Below are 19,141 nucleotides of genomic sequence, written 5' to 3' on the forward strand. Positions count from 1 at the left end.
GTGTTCTTGTGTTTGGTGTCTAAATGTTTAGACTTGCAATACCCTCTTGGTAGATTTTTTTTCCTCTGATGAGTACATAGTATCCTTCCCTATCTCTTTAGATTAGTTTTGACTTGAAGTCTATTCTGTCAGATACTGAATTGGCCACGCTGGCTTGATTCTTCTGCCCATTTGTTTGGAATATCTTTTTCCATCCTTGTACCCTGAGGTGAGCCTGTCCTTGATTTGAGGTGTGTTTCCTGGGTGCAACAGAAAGATGGAGCCTGTTTTCACTTCCATTCTGTGCCTTTTTATTGGGGAAGTTATCAGGGAAACAGTGTTGGTTAACTGTTGTGGTTTGGGGGTCCCCTGCCACTCTGACTTGCTGGTCAGAGATTATTTATTCCTTGTGTTTTGTTGAGGGTGGTCAACATTTTCAGGTTGAAGTTTTCCTTCTGGTGCCTTCTATGAACTACATACTGCTTAAATTTGGTTTTACTGTACAATGTCTTTCTTTGTCCATCTATTATGATTAGAAGTCTCTCAAATAGTTAAACCCAGTTGCTGGTCCCTATACCCTCTCTCTTACATTTGCCATAAGAAGACAGGAGTAATAGTCATTATGCCTTAATAAGTTTGAAGATTAACTTTTTTGTGGTTTATGTGAAGATTTTTTTTTTAAACAACAGCTAGGATTGGGAGTAAAGAAGCCATGGCCTGAGTCTAGTCCCCAGCACTGCAGAGGCAAGAATATGGGCTTCCTAGGAAGGATTCCTACATGATAAACTCGTGAGCTCACTCGATCTTGTAGATCCTTCTTTCACTAATTTTGATTTTTAAGGTTATTAATATATTCTGAAGAATTTATATCTTACTTTATACAGATGCAGGAAAAGGATAGTAAGATATCAAAGTCTTTATATGTAGTTTCCCATTCCTTAATCATCATCCTTTGGAGGGAAACATTCTGGAAATGCTCTGCCATTATACACTGTAGATTGATTGAAGGTTGACTCAGTACAATCCAGAGTCAACCCAATGGCAGAAGTGTCTAATACATAGTCTTTGTGTGTTTGGTTTTACATGATTATCACTTTTATAGTGTAGTAGATTAATCTGATTTATTAAATGTTCTATCAGAATGGAAATTAGCAAAAAGTGGGTTCTCAGAGAAATGTCTGTTTATCTGAGATAGCAGTTAAGTTGTTTTTACGTATACAGATGTCTTTATAGTACTACAGTTAGGAATCCCAAGGAAAGCAGTTCTTTCTCCTCTCCATTTCTTCTTTACTTCTGCTACATAAACATTTGCGTGAACCAAATGTGTTGGTCAGTAGGACAGTGTGAGTAAACACTTTGATGAGATAAATTTTGATACCTGCTAGGAATTCCTCTGCAATCCTTCAGATCTAAATATAAGGACAGAGGGGTTTTGAGTTGCTCCTCAGAAGTGTTTCATTTCCAAGACAACCAAGATCATTTTGGAGCTGATCTGGCATGCTTCTCTTGTCTCATACAAACATGTCTTTTCCTGTGTTGGAAATGGTGACCGTCTGCCATGGAAGGAGCAGGAATGTCCACATAGGTGGCATAATACAGGGGACAGCATGGTTACTAAAGAGGTGGTTTTTAAACCATCCGTGAAGACTGGTCTGATGTCGAATAGTCACAAAAGCATAGTCCAAAGGCAGTAAGGAACAGAGACCCACCTGCCTCTGCCTCCCAAGTACCTAGGATTAAAAAACCAGCATAAAAATGAGATTTATTTTTAATTTCCCATTTTTAAATGTCCAGAGAAGCATATGGTACAATATACTTAAGATCAGTCTTATCACACGTTCTTCTGAGCTTGAAGCCAGGCTGATGTTTGCTCACCATTTGGAAGGGGCAGGGAGCATCTGAGGATCTCAGCCTCTGGAGTTCCGGGCGGGTGAATTTTACTTACTTTGTCAAGAAAACAACTCCAGCCAATTGCTGTGGCTGTGAGAGGAGGACGGGAAGCAGTCCCTCTGGTTGTCAGCCCAGGCTGTAGTTTTCCTGCTTTATGCTTACCTGGAGAAGGTACTCAGGTCCCAGCCAGATTCTTGGTTCATTGAAGGTTTGACTAAATTCAAATGACTTGGTCTCATCTACAGAACTTAATAGAATCCATGGCCAACTTATTACATTCTGTTTCTTAAAGTGAGTAGGATTATAGGGCCAAGTTTTTTGTTTCATTTTAAGTGTCTTAGGGAGCAGGACCTAAATCCTGTCAGAAAGTGGTTGGCTACTCTCAGGATATCTTGCCAGGCCAGTTGTTCCTGCAGTTCTCAGGGCCAGACCAAATCCAACCAGGGAGGAGGGTGTGAAGTTGTCCTGGCTGAGGAGCTGTTGGCAAGCATAGCTGCTCGAGAGGAAGGAGGGCACTAAGTCGGGTGGGTAGGGAAGGGGGTGAGTGGACCTGGGGATCCACATAATCAGAATACGAATGGAATTCTCAAACAACTAATAAAAAGTTTTAAAAACTCTAAGAAAGCAGTGCAGATCTTAAGGCCTTGCTCACACTCTGGACTAAAGATCTAGTGGGGCCCAAGCCTGTGCTTACCAAATTTTACTCACCCTATTTGCTTTATGGTATTTATTTATTTTTTTTCAGGCAACAACTGAGGTGGAAATCAAGAAGAAAGGCCCTGGGTCTCTCTTAGTCTCCATGGACCAGCTTGCCTCTTATGGACGGAAGGACAGAATCAATAGCATAATGAGTGTCGTCACAAATACGCTAGTGGAAGGTCTGTGCCCTGTGTTGCTTAGCAGAGCAACTGATCTGTGAGTGTGTAATGTGTGTGGGAATAAAACCCTGCCCCTGGATCTGCATTTAAAACTCTGTGAGCCTTTGGAATAGACCTTACCAAATATAGAAACCAAGGTCACAAACTGTCTTCCCAAAGCTGTATTCAGAGAATCAAGTAAAGACCTAAGACCTACTGCCAGCACCCTACACTGATAGGGCGGGAGGGCCAGCGGATAACGGCTGCAGGATCTCAGCAGGCTCCAGCAAAACCATCGCGGGTAGACGCTGAGACTGCATGGCATATGGGTAGGGATTCCTTCCTGGTCTCACCTCACAGCGTACCGTTTTCTGAAGGAGCAGGTACTGTGCATTTGATTATTCCTGATTCTGCCACTCTCCAGACACCTCACATATCCACAAAAATGTGATGTGTCACTAGATAAGCCCAAACCAGACTTAATGCCGCAGGGACAGAGCAGTCACTTTTGAACCCTTACCCATCTGCAGTGGTGTTGCTGTGCTGACTTCTTTGGGCTACATGTTTCTCCCTGACATGGCTTGGCATGCCATAGAACTGCTGAGAATTTTCCTTCAGGCCATGCATGGTACCTCTGGCAACTACCACCCTCTCCACAGTCCTGGTGTAGATCCCAGGCTCTTCGTGGAGCTAAACTCAGTAACTAGAATCCCTCACATGGGATTCCTATTGGTTTTGTTTGGTTTTCTCCATCTGGTGCTGGTTTAGCTTCAGATAACTGTTCTCAGAGTACACACAGCCAGGCTGCTTCAGCACTAACCATAGTCCCTGAGATGGTGGGCCCTTAGGAGTATCCTGCTAGCCACAGGATACATAATTTTTTGAGTTGTTTAAGCACACTCTGTGTGTGTGTGTTGGGGTGCTACAGAAAGAGAACCCCTAAGAAGTCCCTGGAGGAATATTGGTACCCCAGATAAAGAATGAGACACACCATAACTGGGTTTAAGAGAGTGCTAATTTTTAAAAATTGAGCAACCTCCCTTCACCCTGAACAATCACTGTCCATTCTAGTTTTTCTGTCCCTGTCATGGTCAGTGTGTGATGGAGTAAGTGTCTTCAAGCTGTGTGCCTTGTGTCTTGATGTTTCAGGGAAATTACTGCAGACTGTAAGAATTCCAAGTTGAAAAACACTAGCTTGAAATTTTTGGCTAATTTTATTATTCACTTAGAAACCAAGACAGGATCTTTCCAAGTGTATAAGGCAATTGAAGAAGAACAGCTCTAGCAGATACATTCGTTATTGGCAGGGACATCGGAACAAGAGAACTATCTATCCAGAGCAGCGATTACCGATTGCTCATTACAGTGGCCTGGCCCAGGGTTTGGCCAGTGTGGAGCCTCAAACAACATTGACATACTGGGCTTTGCTGTGCTTGGAGTCGCTTCTGGAGCCATAGCTGAATATAAGCCATAGGACACTTGTACTTTATAGATTGACCTTGTCTCTCTCCGTTCTGCTCTACACATTCCTACTTCCCACTAGCCACACATTAAAAAAAAGATGGAAGCATCGCTCAGGGGATGGAGGTGGCTGTAGTAACAATTTCTGGGTCCGACTGTTCCCATAGGTGTCGTACCATCCTACCCCCAGACACCCCTCCTGTCCTACCTTGTCTTGACTCCTTTGATTGAGGCTGATGAGCTGAAACTGCGTGACTAGAGGAGACTGAAGACATTAACAAAGACCCACTGGTTTTAACCACTGACCCTGCTGTATTTGCTGCTCCATTAAAAGCATTAAATGAGTAATTTATCCCTGCTTACAGACTTATAATTGGGAATCTCTGATATTATCTTAATCCAAAGATTTAAGTAATTGCTTTTGAACCAATGAAACAGACTCTTGCCTATCTAAAGACTTAGATACTACCATGGAGAATTCTAGAACCCTATGCTTGAGGAGAAAAGTCCCTCTGCCCTTTCTCATCACACTATTCTACTGCAAACTTGCTCAGCAGAGCAGTGTTTCAGGGCTGGTCAGATGGAAGCCGACTAATTCAGTAGAGCTGAGGGAGGAGAGACGTTGGGGAAGGGGAGAGGAGCGGTAGTGCTGGTGCATGGAGCAGTGCTGACTCCCCGGAGCTGGCCACAGGCGTCACTGCCCTCCAGCCGGCCAGCCGGCCTCTTAGTGTCTGCTGTCACCTCCTCCGCTCAGCAGAAAGTGCGGAGGTGTGGGGACTCTTTCCTGCTGGAAGTTGTTGAGTTGAGTCGAGGAGACTCCTGCTGTAAGCCTGGTCCTCACACCTCCATCTTGGTGAACTCAGAGGTGCGCTGTGAAAACAGATCCAGAATTCCTTGGACTGAGACATGTGGGTAACCCCTCCAGAATACCCAGAAACAATGTAGGAGAAACCCCACAAACCTTCGAACACGTCACTCCCTTATCTGAGCTCGTTCCCCCAACAAGCACTTCACCTTGGAGGCTTGTGGGGCCTGATCAGTAACAGCAAAGTCCCCATGAAAACACCAGGTACAGTGTGTATATATGTCCTTCCTGTCACTTGGGAAGCTGAGGCAGGAAGATCCAGTGAACCTATGAGGCGGCATAATGAGACCCTGGTTCATTCGTGAATAAATAAATGAATAAACAAATATTTAATGACAACAACAAAGGCTAAAAGGAAACTAACAAGCCTCTTCCTTGAGCCAAGGATCTTCTCTACCTCCCACACTCACTGTACTCTCTGGAGCTGATCGCCGAGGCTCGCCCTCTGGGAACAGGTAACCCCGTGGGGGTCTTCTGGAGGGTCCGGAGGGTGGAGAAACCCCCATGATCTCTGCTAAGACTTGGAGCCTAGTGCAGTATAAAGTGTGGCAATTGTGTCATCTCTCAAATGTGAGCAGTCAGGGCTTCCTCTTCCACCACAGAGCCACCGAGCTGCAGACATTTGGAGAAGGGGAGATAAAAAAGGAACAGAACCAAACTTCCAAATATGTACGACAAGAATTTATGGAAATAAGAGAACCTTTTCATTTTCTTTTTCGGGGAGGAAAACTAAATTTACCTTGGGAAAGGAGGGAGTTCTGTGAGAGAGAAGCTGAAGCAAATTCTCCTCACAGACTTCTTTTCCCACGCAAACTCCCACGTGGCTCTCACTGAGGCCCTTCAATCTGAAAACCAAGGCAACCATTTTCTTAGCAACGAGAGAGCCAGTCATATACCCACCCTAGGTAGCTAAGATACAGCCACCGTCCTGGACCACAGCCCATGGCTGGGGAATGACGGGAGGAGTGGGTGGCAGCAGCCATTTTCTTGGGAAACACTGGAAAGTTTTGCTTATTTATATTTATTTGATTGTTGTTGGGTTTTGTTTTTAAAATTGGGGACTTACCATGCAGCGCTAGTTAGCCTAGTACTTGTTACTTAGCCCAGGCTGGCTCAAATTTGTGGCAGTCTTTCTCCGTTAGTCTCCCGAGTGCTAGGCTTACAGGGGTACCCAGCTCTGGGGGGGAGTTGTATTTTCATGTCATCAGTGTAACTGGGCTTGGGGGCCTGCAGACCTCCATCCTTGGTCTTAAGATGTCCGTCTGGCTGGTTTTAAGTTAGACTTCTTAAAGAGCATCTTCACTGGCTGAGAAACTTGTGGTTTTGTGATCCCAACTCTTCCATTTCCTGAGATTTGAGGGAAGTTTTGTCACCTGAGCCTTGTACCTGGGTTGGTGTGGCTGCAGGCTAAGTAGCTCCCTGCCTTAGCTGCCCAATCATTCTTTTTAATTTTGGCTTCCTAAACAGTCTGAGAGACCGTGTAGTCAGTGTCTTTTCAGTGCTGAGAGTCTCCCAGGTCTGGGGAGCCTCCTGGAGGAGGGCATCCATGTGTCTGTGTGTCTGGGGAGGTCACCTGGGAAGGAGGGCATCTTGGGCTGGCCTCAAGCTCCTGCTCTCACTTCAGCCAGAGTAATTCTTGGCTCACCTCCGTTATGTATGGGCCACATGAAGTGTTTGAAAACATAGATTCTTCTTTTAGAGAAAGGGCATAAGACAAAGTAAGGGTAAGAGAAAGAAAGACCGTACAAGGGGATGGAGAGAAAAACTGCGGGAAGAGAAAGCAAGCGTGAGCGCAGGAAAGGGCAGGAGAGTGGCAGAGGGGCACATGAGGGGTGCATCCTGTGTGGCTACCTCAGCTGTGAGCTGCACCCTCACTGAAGGTGGGGGCACTGGCCTGTACTCTGAAAACATAGTACATACATGTATGGCAGGCAGCCAGCAATACCTTTTCTGCTGATGGAGACAGCATTTCTGCCAGATACACTATCCAGGGTGCTCACCATCAGCTAGGGTGTTCTGAGACACTTGGTAGATATTTTAGCTTGCTTAATCCTTTGCATGTATGCATGTGCACGTGTATGTGTTAGTATAGGTGTGTGCAGGTACACATTTGTGCACATGTGCATGGATACCAGTGGTCAGGAGGCTACGCTGGCACCAATGAGCTCCAGAGATCTGCCCATCTCTGTCCTGGGGTTACACACAAGTCCTGGGGTCACACACATGCACTGGGGTTACATGTTCTGGGGCTACACACATGCACTGGGGTTATACACATGTTCTGGGGTTACACATGTGCACTGGGGCCACACACGTGTACTGGGGTTACACATATGTTCTAGGGTTACACACGTGTACTGGGGTCACACATGTGCACTGGGGTCACACGTGCATTGCTATGCTCAGTCCTTTCTTGAGTGCTAGGGATCTGAGCCCCGGTTCTCATGCTTGTACAGTAAGCATTTTACTGACTGAGTCATCTCTCCCAGCTTGTTTCATTGTCACCAAAATAAATGAGTTAATTAATTAATTAAAATTTTAAAAATGGCTTAACTTTTTCATGGCCCCATAATTGTTGGTAAGTGTCTTGCCTAGTATTTGGACATTCCTGGCCTCAGTGTTTATACTTTTGATGGCTGCTCTGGTGAAAACGGAATGACACGCTGTAGAACACAGACCTTCATGTATCCCAGGATTCCCTTTGTGCCAGGCACTGCACTTACTGCCACACAGGCATCATCTCTAACCCTTAACTGCATGGATGTACCCTTGTCTGACAAGCTTGGCAGTTCACTTTCTGCTCGGACCTGTAACGTCCCTGCCGAGTCCTAGAGGTCCCATCTCTTTTGATCATCCAGCCCGTGAGCACTGAACTAACTGAAGTGGGAGGTTAAACCAGGCCACCAGGATCTGTCCTGTACCCAGCATCGAGCTGTGTGTATAACTAGATCATTGCTGATAGGGAAGGGGCTTGCCCTTTTCCCTTAATGTGAAGGAAGCCTGAGGATCAGCAGCAGGCACCCTCCAGCCACACCACCAACAGCGACAACCACCTAAGTAGAGGAAGATACCGTGCGTCCTGTTTTCTCTCTGTGCCGGTGGCTCTCAGCCTTCCTAATGCTGCAACCCTTAGTGCAGTTCCTCATGTTGTGCTGACCCCAAGCCGCTGTTTTCGCTGCTACTTGATAACTGGTTTTGCTACTGTTTGATCTGTAATGGAAATATCTGTGTTTTCTGATGGTCTTAGGGGACTTCTGTGAAAGAGTCATCCGACACTCGCCCATAGGATCTCAACCCATAGGTTGAGAACCACTACTCTCCGTGTGTGTGTGTGTGTACATACTGAGAGCTCTCTTTCTTCTTTGCTTACTCCAGAGCTGGAAGAGTCTCAGAGAAAATGCCCTCCATGCTGGTATAAGTTTGCCAACACTTTCCTCATCTGGGAGTGTCACCCCTACTGGATAAAACTGAAAGAGATTGTGAACTTGATCGTCATGGACCCTTTTGTAGACTTAGCCATCACCATCTGCATTGTTCTGAATACACTGTTTATGGCGATGGAGCATCATCCCATGACACCACAATTCGAACATGTCTTGGCCGTAGGGAATCTGGTAAGACGAAGCGGGGTCTCCTGATGCAATGACTTGAGCATGGTTTGGCCATGGGCCTTCCATTCCTGATCTGGGAAGCTGGGATTCAGTTAACAAGAAAGTGATGGTTAGCTGGAGATGAGCGCGTCTGTATGGTGCCAACGGCTGGTGCAGCGCCCCTTACTGTGTCCCATGCAGAGCTTTGAGGCTGTCACTTAGAGCTGTTGGCAGGACACCAACTGCAGTGCAATGGGAAACCAAGAACAGTGGGTTGGCTTAGCAGCCCGAGCCAAGCATTTCTGAATTGTTTTTTTTCTTGTCCCTTTCTTGTTCTGTTTCTCATGTTGATCCCTGCATTGCTTTAAAAAAAAAAATCCACTTCCTCTTGTGCCTTAGGTAACAATAACCTAAAATGGGGAGTTGTAGTGCATAGAGCACCCTACGTTGCTTGCACTTAAAACTTACCTCAAAACTTTCAATTCCAAAGTGCCTCCCCTCCAATCCAACTTGTGGGCCATCATCCAGTTTCTGCTGTTAACTTACCTCTGCCAAATGTCTTATAATGTTAAGTCATAGATTTATTTAGTTATATTATTTAGAAGGTAAAAATACGAAGCTTTAAAACAACAAGAAGTTAACATTTGAGATTATCTGTTTTCCTAGTACAAAGTGAAAATTGTTGTGTTCTAGTAGTAAAGAGTTTAAAGTAGTCCTCGAGCTCACCTGGGCACTGCCCAGTGTTCCTACACTCATGTTCTCCTCTTGTACAAGCTCACATACACAATCCCACACACGTGAGATTTCCACCTTCAACCCTCACACACTATTATTTTAATACCATGTTTAGTTCCCATCCTGAAAACACACTTTTGCCCAGAGCAGGCCTCGTCTCCTCCTCTCCCTCTTCCTTCTCTTCTTCCTCCTTTTTTCCCTTTTCTGCCTCTTTTTTTTTTTTTAACTTTTACTCTCTGCAGATTACAGGCCAGTTTTCTAGAGCTCCCTCAGCCCGTGTCTGATGCTTATGTGACCCACAGGGCAGTGGTTTGGTGCGGTGTCAGCAGGCTGTGTGGTGCTCATTGCCACCGCCAAGCACAGCTCCATCTGTCTCCTCATTTCCATTCCATCCTCATTCGGTCCCTGGGCTTGTCTCTGCACAGTCTTTCCTTTCCATTTGTAATTAATTAACACTTGCGAGGGAAACACTTTTAAATTATCTAAATTTCCTGTTCACTTGACTTTGACGCATCCCTCTCTATCAGGATGGACTCCTGCTTCTCACTTTTATCCCCTGGATTACAGCGCACTACCGTCATTGACTTTGATGTTTACCCTATCCCTGATTTGGCTATTAGGAAGCCCTTCAACATGGTTTCTGTGTCCTTTTGATATATTCTAGTTTCTTCCATGCTTTCTGGTACTCCTCAAAACAATCCAGGTTAATTTTGCATTTTTTCTGCTCCAGGATAGAATAGGACATTCTTGGGAAGTCCTAATTGTTTCAGTGACTATAGTGTTGTGAAGCCAAAACTGGCCACAGAGTGTGCTTTTTAGAGCAACAAGCAACCTGCTCGGTAGAAGCCAAGCCATTTAGAACAACTCATTCTACACAGTGACAATCACAGAGGGCTCTGTCATTTCCAGTCTAGTCCAACACCATAGCATTCTTTCTGTTTCCTTGCTTTGTACCTTCAAAACTCCTGACTCTGAGAATCCACTTACCAGTCCCTGCCATAGACGTATGTAATCTCAAAGCCAGTGTTGCCTGCCAGGATATAGACGCCCAGGTTTAGTTCCAGTAGCCTCTGCTGGGTGCCCTCAGCACGTCAGGTGGTACCTCCACCCCGTTAGCGTCCAGACCACTGCTCTCCATATGAAAGTCCTTCATGCTTCCAAGACTCTGGCCACTTGCACAGGGCACCCCACACATCTTTATTTTGTGTACCCTACTTGACTCTTGAAGAACCACGCAAGGCTGCCTGGACACACTTCTTGCCCCTGCACAGGTTGTCTTTAGAACGGAAGCTCTCTTCATCCTGTCTGGACTGACTATCTGTAACACTCCCGTGTGCTCACTTCTACCCGGCTCAAACCACATCCTTGCCTCCTGTTCTCTCAGCTTGGGCCACTTCTCTTTGAGGGCCCTGTTCTTCCCACACTGGTCTTTGCTGCAGAGAGCTCTCCTCTTCATGTGTCCTCCTCACCAAGATGCTCTCGTCACCCTACTTAAGTTCTGACTCTGCCAGCCCCACTTCACTGTTGGACCTCGGTGCCAGTGTAGCATAGCCATCCAGGCAGTTCTCAGCCTACCTCTTGTAGCCCGCACAGGACTGGTCCTCCTCAGTGGAAGGAAACCGCCCCCTGACTGATGGTTGTCACATTCCTTCTGACTTCTGGTCCTGGGAAGCCCTCCGCAGAGGTCCCTGCTGCCCTGCTTGACCTCAATAGCTGACTCCAGACCCCTTCCTGTGTATTACTATGGTGTCATGCCTATTGTTGCTTAAAAAGTTCTCTGGAAAAATGTGATAGTAAGAGTCACATATGTGGGCAGTCCATCCTAAGGTATTATTCTTGTTACAGGCCTCTGTCCCGTAATTTGACATTCTTCCAGCAGGTTACTTTCCTAAGGCCCCAGGAAATACAAAGTGTTCTCTAGGGCAGAAGCCAGGGCATAGGAACCTGGAAGGTGTAGTTCTTGCATACAATATGCTGCAAATGAATCGGATGTCATACTGAAAAGGTGAGAAGGAGGCACCAAAGTCTCCAACAATGAGGAAATTCCTTGGGGAATGTTCCATCCAGTGGAACAGGAGCAAGCAATCAAATGGACCGGGAAGATAGTGCAGCCGCAGAGCAGAGTCACAACAGCTGTGAAAATTAGGTATTGTAACACATGTGCGTTAAAAACTCAGAAAGAGACATTGTAAAATGGTGAGTAGGGAGACTATGAACTCTTTCTGATTCTATACACTTTGGACAACATCCAATTGCTTTAATGACTTAAACTGCAGCCTATGACTAGGTTTGGTAAGTTACAATAGCAAATCAAAAATGATAGGGTATATTATGAACCTAAATACTAAAAGTTTTTTTTAACAAGTGTTACTTTCTTTAAAAAAAAAAAAAGGATTTATTCCAGAAGAGGACACCAGATCTCAATGCAGATGGTTGTGAGCCACCGTATGATTGCTGGGAATTGAACTCAGGACCTTTGGAAGAGCAGCCAGTGCTCTTAACCACTGAGCCATCTCTCCAGCCCCATGTTACTTTCTTTTAATTGATAAGTAGCCGTGTGTGTTTGAGGTCACAGCTGTCATTTCAGTACATGTGCACATTGGTCAGTGCTCAGGTCAGGGCAGCTTACCGGTCTGTCACCTCTAACATTTATCTTTCTTTGTAACGACTTTCAGAGTCCTCTCTAGCTACTTTGAAATGGAGATACATCACTGCTGATTGTAATTACTCCCCCAGAAAATTAGACCACAAAATGCCTGCTAATCTTTAAAAGGGGGTGGCCTGGTATCCTCTTCATACTGCTTAGGCTATTTCTTAGCCACATGCTACACAGTATGAACTGAGTGTTTCTGGTGGCCGAGATGAAAACAGTGGGACTGAAAAGTCCTTCAAACAAAAAGAAGACTGTCCTGTATCAATGTGGGGTGTTCATGGGCTCCGTAGGTGTTGATGTCCAGCAGCGTAGAGGCCAAGGCTGGCTTTTGAGACTTGGGTGTGTCGTATTGAAAGAGATGATAAAGGTTTGCTGTTTTTGGTGCTCCTTCCTTCAGGTGTTCACTGGGATTTTCACGGCAGAAATGTTCCTGAAGCTCATAGCCATGGACCCCTACTATTATTTCCAAGAAGGCTGGAACATTTTTGACGGCTTTATTGTCTCGCTCAGTTTGATGGAGCTGGGTCTCGCAGATGTGGAGGGGCTGTCAGTGCTGCGGTCTTTCCGACTGGTAATCCAGATTCCTCCAGTTTCTCTGCATGCTTCCTGTCTCAGCTGACCACTAGAGAGCATTCTAATTAGCATAGGCTGTCCCTAACACACACTCTGCCCCACTGCAGCTGACCACTAAATTCCTGAAAACTTTTCTGCTAACTACAGTATGGTGTGAAAAATAGGTTTTGGAATCAAAAAGCTAAAGAAATTAAGTTTTAGGGGTTCCTCAGGAAATAATGGTTAGTTCAGCAGGGAAGGGAGTCCTGGGACCTTCTGAGATCATTTGGTTGGCTACTGCACTGTTTCTCTGATTCTCCCCAAAGTAGAGAGAACCTATGTATTCAAAGATTTTTTTTTTCATTTCTTCTGTATGGTAACACCTTCCAGAAATTGAAAAGAAAATAGTGTTTTATTAAATTATACTGGAATTAGTGGTTGAACTTAATTTTCCATGTTATTAGTGATTAATGTCATTTTTATGAACATATTTGTATAAGGAAATGTTTAAATTGCTAAGTGATTCTGAAGAAGTTGTTGGATTCTGCAGAGCAGCTGCAGACACAGGTGGAGTGACACCTGGAGAAGATGCCCGGCCTTGCAATTTCTTGCTTGGCTCATTTGTGCCCCTCTGGGCTGGGGTAGAGCTCATAGGACGGAGACTGCACTCGTGCCACCTCGTTGAAATGGCTGGCAGGATCCAGCCCATAGTTTGTTTGTTTGTTTGTTTGTTTGAGATTTGCTTATTTTTACTTCATGCATGTGGGTATTTACCTGCATGTTTGTGCACCACATGCAGTGGCTGAGGAGACCAGAAGAGGGCACTAGATCCCTTTGGACTGGAGCTACAGGTGGTTGTGAGCCACCACGTGGGTGCTGGGAATTGAACTTGGTTCCTCGGTGGAAACAGTCAGTGCTCTCAACCCCTAAGCTATCTCTCCAGTGCCCTATAGTAGACTTAAAAAGCAAACCTTATCTCAATTACAAGAGAAAGGATTGAGTGATTTAAAAAAAACCTGAAGACTAATATTTTGAATAAATTAGAAGCCAAGCAGGAAAAGCAATGCGAGTGGTCCAGAATGGCACATGGGTGAATCTCAAGCCTTCAGAGAAGGCCCACGTTTCCAGCTGGCACAAATTACTGCTATTGACATCTACCAAGATGTCCATGTATTATAACAAGTGACATCTAATGCTGATATTAGTATTATTCTTCCCTTGGCCAACACACCATGGCTTCGTGCATCGTAATTCTTAGTCCTGTTTGCCAGGACCTTGTAATTATTACAGAGTATAAACACTTATGATAGACCAGACACCAAAACTTATGTTTTCTGAACTAGTGACAATGGTTGCCCCTTCCACAGATGTTGGCCATGTATGCTCAGCCACTACTTGGGAGTTGTCATTTTTCCACCAATTATTCTGAATGTCTCACACTCTCGTATCAGCCATTGGCCAGTTGTTGGCAAGCCAAAGGAATCCTTAGCATTTTCTAATGCTTGCTTTTTAGGGTAACAGAGGTACTATTTTACTATCCTTATGATTCCCTACAGATTATATACTTCTTGCTTGTTTCTCTTTCTGAGAATTCAGGAACCAAATTAGAAAGGACTCTGACTCAGAACAATATAAAGACCCAGAGGCAGGTCCTTGGGTCCTAGCTTTAAACTTTTCATTTAATTTCTGAAATTATCCAACTTTCTTTTATCCATACCTCAATTTAATCTCTTTTAGTCTGAGACATGATTAGAAAGTTCTGAGACTTTCCTAAGGGTGACAAATTTAAGCCAACCTTCTTAATTTCACATTTTATTTCAGCGATGTTGTGAGACAATGCTTTACCATTTCATTTTTGTTTGTTTTTTTTTTCTCCTTAGCTCCGAGTCTTCAAATTGGCCAAGTCCTGGCCCACCCTGAACATGTTGATCAAGATCATTGGGAACTCCGTTGGTGCCCTGGGCAACCTGACCTTGGTGCTGGCCATCATTGTCTTCATCTTCGCCGTGGTGGGGATGCAGCTCTTCGGGAAGAGCTACAAGGAGTGCGTGTGCAAGATCAACCAGGACTGCGAGCTGCCGCGCTGGCACATGAACGACTTCTTCCACTCCTTCCTCATCGTCTTCCGCGTACTGTGCGGGGAGTGGATCGAGACCATGTGGGACTGCATGGAGGTGGCCGGCCAGGCCATGTGCCTCATTGTCTTTATGATGGTCATGGTCATTGGCAACTTGGTGGTTAGTACCAGTTTGGATCTGTTGTTGCTCACCCCGGGCTGCTTGGCTTTTTTACCATCTTCCTCCTCTGTTGAACTCTTTCTTGGCCCAGGTCTGCTTTAAGGTACAGATGAAGAAGTGACTATTACTGGAGTGCCCACTGAGTCATGGTACACCCTGATCAACCCTGGCAACCCTTGATCATGACTGAAAAGGGAAAACAGAGTAAGGTCAAGTGACCCTACACCTTCCTCCAAGGTCACATAGATGATAGACTTGAGGGTTTTTATCTGTTTGTCCTTCCAATTATAAAAACGTTCCTTTTTCTAGAAACATCAGCATGTGTTCCCGTTGGCACTGTTGAAAGCTCAGGCCACATACTTTGCTGTGGGCCTGTTGCACTGTCCCAGCCTCCACCGTCCCTGGCCTCTACCCACACCAGGAGCATCTCCCAATTTCAATGACAAAAAGATGTCCACAGACATTGCCCCATGCTCACTGGATGACTGCACAGCACACTTCAGCTGGCAAAGCAGCTCACCCAGTCCCCATAAGCTCAGACCGTGCGGCTCTTCTCCCTTCTCTGCTGGAAGAAGCTGGTCTGCAGCCCTGGCTCTCCCATAATAAAGTCATTACAGTGTTTCTGTGATCCGTGATGTTCTCTACCTACCCTAGTCCCTAAACCCTGGTCCTCTAGCGCCTGTCTCTGGGTGATTGTTTTTTTACTGATTCCTAGACCTGCACCTTTCGTCACAGTTTCTCTGGACTCCATCTCTGCATTTCTGTAGTTTATTCAGTGTTGCTGGAAGTGTGACCTGAAAGCTACCTGCGTCATAATCATTACGAGTTTAATCATTTAAAGGCCAAAATGGCATAATGTATTTGGTGCGTGTGTGTACAAATATCAAAGTATAAAAGAGCTGAGGGAGGTGCAAAAACTCCTTATATTAAAACCAAAAGAAATCCCTGTCTGGTGATGGGAACATTTAAAATACCATGTGGAGGAGCTGGACACAGCATACTAGGAGAGCGCATGTCCTGCATGCATACAGTCATGCATTCATCCATAGCACAAATCAGTAAACAAAATGAGCTATGATAGGAGCCAAACAAAGTACAACAGAAACTCTGCTCAGTGTGGCGCTATTGGCTTCTGCTGTAGCCCTGAGTAGATAACCATTGTTCCTCTTCCTGCTGCCCCGTTGTAGGTGCTGAACCTATTTCTGGCCTTGCTTCTGAGCTCCTTCAGTGCAGACAACCTAGCAGCCACAGATGACGACGGGGAGATGAACAATCTGCAGATCTCCGTCATCCGAATCAAGAAGGGGGTGGCTTGGACCAAAGTAAAGGTGCACGCCTTCATGCAGGCGCACTTTAAGCAGCGGGAGGCAGACGAGGTAAAACCTCTAGATGAACTGTACGAAAAGAAGGCCAATTGCATCGCCAACCACACTGGTGTGGACATCCACCGGAATGGCGACTTCCAGAAGAATGGCAACGGTACAACCAGCGGTATCGGCAGCAGCGTGGAGAAGTACATCATTGATGAGGACCATATGTCCTTCATCAACAACCCAAACTTGACTGTTCGGGTGCCCATTGCTGTGGGCGAGTCTGATTTTGAGAACCTCAACACCGAGGACGTTAGCAGCGAGTCAGACCCTGAAGGCAGCAAAGATGTAGGTCCCAACTGAGAACACCACCCCTATTGTGTGTGTGTGTGAAGGGCATCAGCTCCAAAGACTGGCTCAGCCTTGGGCCTAATGGAGAGATTCTGCAATAGGCACTTTACTTTGGGAGCCAGCCCATCCCCCAGAGCCATGGTCTCTGGGCTAAGCCTGAGTTCGTTGCATGACTTCTGGAGTCCCTGGGTCTGAGGCCAGAGTAAATAAACCCTTTTAGTTTGTCTCTCCTCTTTGTCCACTTGACCTGTAGCCCAGAGACCCACAGACGACCCTGTGACTAGTGCCTGTCTGTCCGTGACCCCAGCAGAGGTGGCGCAGGTCATGGGCATGTGTCCCTGACCCAGCAGAGGTGGCACAGGTCATGGGCATGTGTCCCTGACCCAGCAGAGGTGGCACAGGTCAGGGGCATGTGTCCCTGACCCAGCAGAGGTGGCACAGGTCAGGGGCATGCGCCCGTGACCCCAGCAGAGGTGGATTTATGCCCCTGTGCATCTTCTTGACCATGCTCTTCTTTTATGACTAGAAACTGGATGACACCAGCTCCTCTGAGGGAAGCACCATCGATATCAAGCCTGAGGTGGAAGAAGTCCCTGTGGAGCAGCCTGAGGAATACTTGGATCCGGACGCCTGCTTCACAGAGGGTGAAAAGGGGACAGAAAAGGGCTGGCATGAAGCCTGCAGGTCATTCAGTTACCTCAGTGCAGGGGTTGGGGGGTGCACGAGCTGGCCATCATTTTGGTCAGAAGTTTTGTATTGTTTCCCTTACTCAGTTCTGACACACAAGTTCCTAGTGTCTAGTTTGTCTTGCCTGTCTTCTCTTGACACCAGCCCCCGGGTTACCACTAGAACTGTCTCCGCTGCAGCGTGCCTCCTCCTGACACCCTCCTGCTGCCCTCACACTGCATCCTCGCAGGGCTCTGGTCCTGTCACTTTGGATATAGCCTTAGCTGCTGTCCCACTGCTGTGTGCTGGAGGCTGGAAAGGGACAGGCCGCACAAGCATCCCGTTTGACCTGACTCTTCCATTGGCGCCAGGTTGTGTCCAGCGGTTCAAGTGCTGCCAGGTCAACATTGAGGAAGGGCTAGGCAAGTCCTGGTGGATCCTTCGGAAAACCTGCTTCCTCATTGTAGAGCACAATTGGTTTGAGACCTTCATCATCTTCATGATCTTGCTCAGCAGTGGTGCCCTGGTGAGATTCAGGGGAATGACTGGGACTAATGGGGGAAGGGCAGAAAGATAGCAGAAAGAGACTGGGCGTGGTTCTGCCCATTGGCTGGGTCCTGGAGTCTTTTTTTTTTTTAAGATTTATTTATGTATGAGTGCTCTATCTGCATGCACACCTTTATGCCAGAAGAGGGCATCAGATCCCACTATAGATGGTTGTGAGCCACCATGTGATTGCTAGGAATTGAACTCAGGACCTATGGAAGAGCAAGCAGTCAGTGCTCTTCAGTGCTGAGCCATCCTAAGAGAAGTCTATTAAGGAGGCTTTAGGGTTAAAACCCGAGGCCCAAAAGATGACAGGCCTGTCAGATGGGAGCCAGGCTGTCCCACCTGCCCTGGGTCACCTGTCACACAGCGACTTACACTGTGCTTCCTGAGGTGCTTTGGAGGTTCCTGGGTGAGAATAGCATGGCCTCTGCCAGACTCCACTGGGAGAATGGGGATGGTCTTCGTCATTCTCCACACAGAGTAAACAGCAGTGACCCAGGGGTTTGTACTCTCTTTCTGCTTCGCCATAAGCAATGTTTACCCTTCACAGAGGACAAGAGAGTGCACACTGGCTTATGCGAGACCCTGTGCCATTAACAGATGCATGCCTGCTAGCCCACACCTTTAACCAGCACCCAGGAAACAGAGACAAGCGAATCTCCATGAGTTCAGGGCAAGCCTGGTCTTCAGAGTGACTTCCAGACTCCTCGGGGCTTCACAGAGAGACCTGCCAAGGGAATCAGCTCTCAGCGGGTCCCAGACACTGGAGAGGGGTGGTGTGGGCAAAACTGCACAGCTGTTTTAATTTTCTCCTGCTGCTGCTTGTTCCATTCGTCTGCCCCGATTCCCTCCTCCTTTTCCCTTTGCTCTCCTTCTATATTTCTTATTTTTCTCTTATCCCTTTCATTTCTCCTAAGACAAAAATTTCTACACAAGAAAGATTACCTTACAGCCACAAGTTACATATTTTCCAAAAACAAATTAAAATCTTTACACATGAAGAAATCACATTATGATCACAAGTTACATGTTTTTCTTAGACGCCCATGAGTAGTTAAACATTTTTTTCTTTGTATTAATTTTCCCACTATAACATCTTCACCCCAAAGCAATGATTGTTTTCTGATTAACAAAGCCTTAAGCGAGCCAAGTCCATCCCAGTTCCTTTGTGCCCGCAGGCAGCAGTTCCAGTGCAGCAGCCCCTAGCCTGCTTCTTCTCTACAGAAAGTCTAGACAAGTAGTCACTTAAACAGCATTTTTCTTTACACACAGTAGGGTCATTTAATTTCCTTTCACAATTTTGTTTTTTCAAGCTGCATACCAAAACCTGCAATTAATTCTGTAAGCTGCACGACCAAGGAACTCAGGCCTAAGCTTGGGTGTGGGGATGTAATTGCTGTCTTTGATCATCAGCCTGTTCTCCCACGGGCGGAATTTCTGGCTTTA

At 46.1% G+C, this 19,141-nt stretch overlaps 1 protein-coding gene across 4 annotated transcripts in view; it reads left to right on the top strand.

Annotated features, from left to right (window-relative positions):
• Scn8a (sodium voltage-gated channel alpha subunit 8) overlaps positions 1-19,141 on the top strand; it is a 168,311-nt gene that overhangs the window by 116,352 nt on the left and 32,818 nt on the right. For all 4 annotated transcript variants that reach the window (XM_085678622.2, XM_085678620.2, XM_085678621.2 and 1 more), the window contains exons 13-19: positions 2,615-2,747; positions 8,428-8,666; positions 12,428-12,601; positions 14,463-14,819; positions 16,007-16,477; positions 17,007-17,124; positions 17,518-17,672. In XM_085678622.2, coding sequence (XP_085534748.1) covers positions 2,615-2,747; positions 8,428-8,666; positions 12,428-12,601; positions 14,463-14,819; positions 16,007-16,477; positions 17,007-17,124; positions 17,518-17,672 — 1,647 coding nt within the window. The remainder of the gene's footprint in view (positions 1-2,614; positions 2,748-8,427; positions 8,667-12,427; positions 12,602-14,462; positions 14,820-16,006; positions 16,478-17,006; positions 17,125-17,517; positions 17,673-19,141) is intronic.

This window comes from Myodes glareolus, chromosome 19 (genome assembly GCF_982192425.1).
Source record: "Myodes glareolus chromosome 19, mMyoGla1.1, whole genome shotgun sequence".
Lineage (NCBI taxonomy): Eukaryota > Metazoa > Chordata > Mammalia > Rodentia > Cricetidae > Myodes > Myodes glareolus.